Raw genomic sequence first — 7,448 nt, 5'->3', positions numbered from 1 at the left:
ACTTAATTCGTTCTAGTGTGTACACAACTGTAGGTCTTAGGACTTGCCATTTGACTTTGCCTCGTGTATGTGGAGAGGTGCTGAGGGCGGTGTCACTAACCAAAAGTCAAGGGAACTGATGCACTTTAATAATTCCTGATTTTTTAGTATTCTAATAAGTAGTGTACTGAGAGCGGGAGGATACTAAATATGCCCTTTACAGAACGGAATTCTAGACAGGTTATTGAAACCGCTGTGAATAATGTCCTTTAAAAAAAATTGCAGCAATTCCATTTTCTACACTGTGCAATTTCAAAGTAAATATAAATTGAATTTGAAAAACTATATGTAACAATAAATAATAACATTTCAACAAGCGTCGAGCAATATCGGCACTTCCGAAATCATTTAATTAATTTTTTTAAAAAGGTTGATGAACGTGCTAGTGCATCTTGGCTGCCACGTAAGAGCATGTAAAGGGAATTTTAACCCTGAATACCATCTTTGTCAGACCTTGCTGAAAGAATAGTCTCTATAAATTGGACCAGGGTAAGGCTGTGAGACTGTGAAATTGACGGATTAGCTCCCCCCATCGACCCCACCCCCCTCTCTCTCTCTCGCTGTCAATCTTCCACCTCCAGAATGTTAATCACCCAACCACAGTGGAAGTGGGAGGGGCGAATTGTCATCACACGTCCAATCAGGGTCACCCAACACCATCTGTCAATAAACGATGTAAATAAAGTGTAAAAAACGTGATCCCTTGGCTGCCCAACAGAAGTTTTCGCGGATTTAATTTTTTTTTCTTCTCTCTCTTCTCCCAGATCGAATGCCTGAAGCTAAATCGGTAGCAGGAGGTAGTCTGAGGCGTTCGAGAGATTTCTCCAAACGAAAAAAAAAGGGCGGATGTGCAGAGATTCGCTTTTATCTGTGGGAAAACCCAGAAGGAAAAACAAAGGAAGCTGCAATCTTGGAATTAGCTTCGACTGAGAGCAAAGAAGGATTTGATTCACCTTAATTTATCTCTATATACATATATAAAAAAGATGGCAGTTCAAGGCGGCTCCTTGACGCCTTTTACCATCCAAGATATCCTCACCCGGAGCAATGACACTCGGCTGACTCGGAATTCGCACCAGGAGAGGGTGAAACCCGAGCCCCAGATCTTGAATTCGCATTGCGACTCGAGTAAAGGGGCTGCGTTGGTGGGGGAGAGACGGGCCCCGCTCATCGTCATCAGGATCGACCAGGACGAGGGGGAGACATTAACGAGCGGCTCGGTGGAAGCCGAGAGCCAGCAGCCGGCGTCAGAAGCTTTGAACGGCGACCGGCAGCCCGAGAGTAACGAAAGCGGGCGGCTGGATGTCGAGTCTCTCAACGAGGAATCGAACGAAGGGAATAGCTGGGAGAATAACGCCGAGAAGTTCGATAAAGGTAAGCAGCATCTCTTGAAGAGGGGCATTTAAATATCGAGAAACATCTTTTTAAAAAAAAATGTTCCGAAAAGAATCGTGTTACGTACCAAAAACTCTAGTTGGTTCTATCTTGAATCAGACCCGACTATAAAATTACAGCAGCCCAATTGCTAAACTTTTAGCAGTGAAGTTGGTACATTGATTTTTAAAAAACTATCTTCACATCTGTTTTGGATATATTGATTGTATTTTAATTGATTTACTTAACAGTTACTTAAAAGCTTAGTTGTCAGCACTTCGCTGCTGGTGAGTGTTAATTTCTGAAACTGATTTGAAATTGACAACAGGAAGTATCGCGCTTCTTTCTTCGCCCGCTAGTCAATTGTGAAATTGTTCTACATGTTAAATGTGATTTAAAAAAAAATTGTAGCAGTGTCACGAAATGCAAATATTTAGCACCCAGTGAACGGTGGAGGTAAATATATCAATAAACAGCGCGCTCGGTGAACCAGTTGTAAGCGTTGAGCATGTAACTTATACGTGTTTACACTAAATGCCAACGAGTCTCGTGAAATTGCTGGCATTTTAAGGACTGATATTTGTCACCCAGGAAGTTTATAAGAGAACCAGATAGCTTGTCAATGTATTTCCTGCTTCGGGATCTCAAATCATTGCAGAAAGCCACTCTGCAATAAATATGAATCCGATTATTTTAAGGAGTGTCAGGCTTTATAATCTGTTGCACTTTAATAATTCCCGATTTTTTAGTATTCTAATAAGTAGTGTAAACAGAGCCAGTGTGCACGAAACATGCCCCTTTCCTGTACTCTACTGGTCAACATTTATAAATCTGGTATTAACCTACCGCAGAACCGCTTGCGTTCCTGCGCCTTCCGATTGCGGAATTTGCAAAAAAAAAATCATAGTTTTTGTGGAAATAAAAGCGGAGTGCACTGGGGTTGTGTTTTTTTTTATTTCGGAACTTAAGGTAGGCCCCAAAAATGAGCCAATCCCCAGATACGAGAAAAAGAGAGACGCAGATAGAATTGAACTTAATTGTAACGTCGCCTTTATACATAGAGATGATGCATAAACAACCAGGAACGCTGGGCTGTGCAGGCCCAGAGGAATGAGCTGGAGTTAAGTTGTTTTCAAATGATTGTTATACCAGAGTAGTTTGCTTCTGGATGAGTATTCCATTGATTCGGCGAGGCCTTTATCACAAGCAGTTTTTTTTCGTGTGTATCTTTTTGAATTATATTTATAAAACGGACGCTATCTAAATCCTGCTCGGGCTAGGCATTTGTCTATAATTCCTGAACTTTCATGGGTGAAGCTGTTCTTGGAAAGTGTTTTTGCTTCCGCCTGTTAAATTCTAACTTGTTGGTGCATATGAGGACGAGGCCTCAATCTTAACACGACCGTCATTTCCACACACTCGCCCTGAATCCATATTCACTGGGTATTGAGGGTTTATTTTACGGTGAAGTATGGTATCTCTACAACGGACAAGTGGTCAAACGGTTCCAGACAAATAGAAATCAAACAGGCAAATACATTCAGGGCATATACCATGCATAAATAGATTGGATTTACGCACGTTACATATTAAATATTTTCACTAGCTCTGTCGAATATTTCAGATGCAGATCGACAGATAGCGACTGACGACGAGGAAAAAACAGAGAAACTGGTCCCGTCCGACCAACCCAACAAGTCCGGCAAAAAACGCTCCCGTGCCGCCTTCTCTCACGCCCAAGTGTTCGAGTTGGAGAGGCGATTCAACCATCAGAGGTACCTGTCCGGCCCCGAGAGGGCAGACTTGGCAGCGGCCCTCAAACTCACAGAGACCCAGGTCAAAATCTGGTTCCAGAACCGAAGGTACAAGACCAAGAAGAGGCAGATGGCCGCGGAGCTGGTCGTTAATTCGGCGCCAACGGCGGCCAAGAAAGTAGCTGTCAGGGTGCTCGTACGAGACGACCAGAGGCAATACAGCCCGGACGAGTTAGGAAACCCACCTTTACTCTCGTTATATCAGGCTTATCAATACTATCCCTACATGTACTGTCTACCAGCCTGGCCTCCGAATGTCATCCCTCTCTGTGGAGGAACTCATTGAAGAGACAAGGGAGGGTAAAAAGAACCTAGAATTAAAAGTATTGTTTTTATACAATCGACCATACCAAAAAAAAATAAACCTTTGCAATTGTCTGCAATCAGATACCAATCAGTAAACTGTCAGATCACAGTCGCATTCACGCAAAGAAAATTCACGGTTTCATTTATTATATGGGACAAAGATACAGTGAGGCAAAGTCAGAGTGCATCTGTCCGAAGAATTGTTCTTTTTTTTTGGGGAGGGGGGGCATCGAGAACTGTAGCGAGTTTTTGTATTAAAATAACAACTAGTTCTTCCATGTCAGTTACCCAGTGGTTTTATTAATCGTTGTTATGTGCTGTTACTGATTGATTGTGTCAATTGATTGATTATATATCGGCTGTAGAACAGCCGAGTAAGTCATTAGAAGTTATTTTCAAACGCCAAAAACAAAAAAAAAAGAGGATCCAAACTTTCCTGGAGAGATTTGAAGCGCATTTTCTGATGAATACTTGACTTTTGTTTTTCTACATTAGAAAATAAATGGGAGGCGTGTGACTTTAAAAGAGTGGTTTCGTTTTCAAAACCAACCGTCCGGAAGGTGTATTTTTTTGCACTTCTTTCTGTAAGTAACTAACAAGTACGAACAGAATTTTATAAATATATATTTAAAACTAGCATTTAAACTTCAATTGCTGGTGTGACTGAACCCTTAAACTGATTTTACTGTCGCTAAAATATCAAAATCGGTTACTCTCTTTTATATTGTATGCTCATATCACTAATCTCTCAAAGCTTGTTAGCTCAATTTATAAATTTTTAATTTTTTTAAACAGTTCTTAATTTCCTTGATGTAGTTTTTAATGTTTGCACAATTAAAATATATTTCTGCCCCTTTCCCGGCAAAGATTTGCTGTTGTTGATTTTGTTTTAAAACTGTGTTGGGAGTCAAAAAAAAGTTTTAAAACAGCACAATATAACCAAAGATGTAAGGACGGCCACAGATTCCTAAAGTCGACGCTTCTTCGCCAATTGGATACCATTTCTCCATCAGCTCGTTCTCGTTGACCGAATAACCGATTCGCACTTAGGAAGAACATTCTTTACACTGTGAAAATGGTTATTTCAGTAAGATACGTGTTGTCACTCAGCTCACTTTACGTAGGCGATGGGGATGAAAATTGAGCAGCAGTGGAGCAAAAACACGAAGGCTGACTTATTGGAATTACAGATACGGCGTCGAATGAACTCTGGGAATCAGCAATATATTGACACTGGTTTGTTCTCTGTACTTGGCATAGGGAAATCGTTAACGGGTTTATAAGGACACGCAGTAAACCTGCCCCCGTAGTTAACAGCATTGACTACCAGTTGTATAGAACTGACAGAGATAAACGCTATATGTCACTGCACAGTTTATAAATTCATTACAGAGCTAGTTATTTAATGCTGTCCCTGCTTTGTACGTATTGCTTTTTCCCCCTGTGGAGATTATTCAGTTTAATAACTCCTCGATTGACATTTATTCGTTCAGAACCAATTTAAAAGGTCAATAAAAGGCTGCGGGAAATGTAATAAAACAGAAATCGATGTCTGTTTATAATTTTTTTCATGAATAGTTTCCCACTTCACTCATATCTAGCGTATACACGGTAATCAAACAACATTCAATTATCCAATCTCACGGCTGTAGTACCTAATTCCTGATTTGTATCGTCTTCTCTCTCACTCTTTCCAACTCTGTGGGCAGTGCCCATCTCTAAGGGTTACAGGGTCTTTCACCTTGGGTTTAGCAATTTTACAAAATCGTGCTGTCAATCTTTATAAGGAAGAGTTTTAAAATGAATAATTGGAAAAGCACAGAGCTAAATAGGCATTCAGAAATTAAATAAAGGCCGACAGTGGGAAGCAACTTTCATCTCATTGATAGCTTTTTATTTGGAGGAGAGATGGAAGATGTAACTCGAGATTGTCATTAGCACCACCCATTACCAGTATAACTACTTTCCGTCCAGATGTAGCAGGAATATAATTGTCTGAAACCAATTAGACTTGGTCAGCCACACACAGATAGAATCCGTAGAATTACCTGTAGCACTCCCAAAGAAACTGCTAGATAATGTGTAAGCAATAATTTGCATTAACTTGGCGGGTTTAACCTAGAAAAACGTCCCAAGGCATTCCGCAGAGGGAAACACGTCTGGACCACGTCTAGACGTGGTGTGGAGAATTAAGCAGAGGTGACAGAAATACACTGAAATACTTCTTTAACTGGGTTTATTTAATAATTAACAAAAATCGTGAACATTTTATTTATTTAAACGTATTTAAATACACAGTGATTACACATGCAGTGGGAAGATTTATTACATCAACACTATTAACTAAGTGACGATAATTTATAACCGTGGTGATATTACAGGATACTGGACGAAGAATCGCACTGCTTGCTGTGTGTAAAGTAAATGGGTTCGTGCAGATTCCGTCTGGCCGGTATTAATAGCGAAACCGTGGACGTGTTAATGCATTAACAGCAACCAGTACAAATCTCCCTCCAAAATCACACCCCGCAACCTTTCACTTTCTCTGCGAACATGTGGATTTTCAACGGGATGTGAACAACATTACTGACTCCTAACGAAAATATCCTCAGCTAATGGCTGTTTCCTGTCTGACGGTTTATATACCTGTTTGAGACAAAATTAAAAGAAAAAGCGGCGGCATATATTCTCTTCCTCTTTCCACATACACATAAAACACTCATTATGATTGTATTGATACAGTAGTTAATGGTGTTTAAAATCGACAATTATTTTTTAATGCTAAATTAAAGCGATCGAGCGTCAGGAATAAAAGGGGGGGGGGGAAACGACAAATATGAAGTTAAAAAAAACACAAAAAATGCTGGGAATACACAGTTGGTCCACCAATCTCTGAAGAGAGAAAAGCCGGTTAAAGGAGGCTGTTGGTCAGAATTCGGGACTGAAGTTGGACTTTAAACTTTTAACATCAATTTAATCCTTTCTGGTGTGAGATAGGGCACTCGTTGGAATCCGAGTTTAAATTCCACACAAAAATAAAAGCTTTATGTCGTGATTATCTTAATAGAATATGGAGAACCTCCAATTTAAAGATTGAAGTGTGGAATTGTATGCCTCGATGATATGGTGCCCGAACCGAGAGCGCCAGGGAAAGTGATAGAAAATAGAATTTTACAAGAATAAGCGTCAACGTTGAAAAGGCTTCTTTCATCGAGTTTCTGTGCAGTTTCACTACAGCATCAGCTGGCGGTGGCTTCAATATCTGGGGTTCTCATCAGTAAGCTGTAGATTTTTAACGTGTATACAAGGGTCGAATCGTTTGGCCTCTACTGTGGAGAAGTGAATAGGCGCCTGTTTATTTTTGTTAGAGGGGTACCTCTGGGTATTTTTATAATCCCTGGGTGGCCCTTGGAATCCCAGGTGGGCAATTGTCCTTCAGGTGTAAAATATTTCCATATTGTGAAGGACTAGTTTCCGGTCGCTAGATTATTGACGGTAGGACAATGCGAATGTAAAGTCGAAGGTGTCCGGAGAGCGACAGTGCGTCCTTGGTAAATGCATGTCCAATCTCTCTCTCCCCCCCTTCTCTCTCTCTCCCCCACCCCTTATCTCTCGGTTTCCCCTCCCTTTCACCCTCTCTTCCATTCTCTCCCTCTCCGTCTCTCTCTCTCTGTCCCTCTCTCTACCTCTCCCTCCCTCTCTCTTCCGTTTCTCTCCCTCTATCCATCCCCTCTCTCGCACTCTCCCTCTTTGTCCCTCTCTCTTCCCGCTCTCCCTCTCTCACTTTCTCTCTCCCCAGCCTTCATAACTGTATCAATTTAATATTAATAAGTACGTAAGAAATAGGAACAGGAGGAAGCCATCCGGCCCCTCGAGCCTGCTGCTCCATTCAATAAGATCATGACTGATCTTCTA

General features: G+C 41.0%; 1 protein-coding gene across 2 annotated transcripts; it reads left to right on the top strand.

Annotated features, from left to right (window-relative positions):
* Window positions 1-761: 761 nt before the first annotated feature.
* nkx3.3 (NK3 homeobox 3) lies at window positions 762-5,078 on the top strand. 2 transcript variants are annotated; one of them, XM_068002696.1, is made up of 2 exons: window positions 762-1,413; window positions 3,038-5,078. In XM_068002696.1, the coding sequence occupies exons 1-2, from the start codon at window positions 1,026-1,028 to the stop codon at window positions 3,511-3,513; spliced, it is 864 nt and encodes a 287-aa protein (XP_067858797.1). In that variant the 5' UTR covers window positions 762-1,025; the 3' UTR covers window positions 3,514-5,078. The 2 variants fall into 2 exon arrangements, with proteins under 2 accessions (XP_067858797.1, XP_067858796.1); XM_068002695.1 differs by having other exon boundaries at window positions 3,020-5,078.
* Window positions 5,079-7,448: the final 2,370 nt, after the last annotated feature.

Source organism: Heptranchias perlo, chromosome 21 (genome assembly GCF_035084215.1).
Source record: "Heptranchias perlo isolate sHepPer1 chromosome 21, sHepPer1.hap1, whole genome shotgun sequence".
NCBI classification, from domain to species: Eukaryota; Metazoa; Chordata; class Chondrichthyes; order Hexanchiformes; family Hexanchidae; genus Heptranchias; species Heptranchias perlo.
Note: the sequence above shows the minus strand (reverse complement) of the source record. Positions and strands in the feature narration are given on the sequence as shown.

Bases quoted from the DNA above. Each gene is read 5' to 3' on its own strand.
- nkx3.3 (XM_068002695.1), top strand. From the start codon at position 1,026: ATGGCAGTTCAAGGCGGCTCCTTGACGCCTTTTACCATCCAAGATATC. The intron at 1,414-3,019 runs GTAAGCAGCATC...TATTTTCACTAG, and splicing joins CGCCGAGAAGTTCGATAAAG to CTCTGTCGAATATTTCAGAT.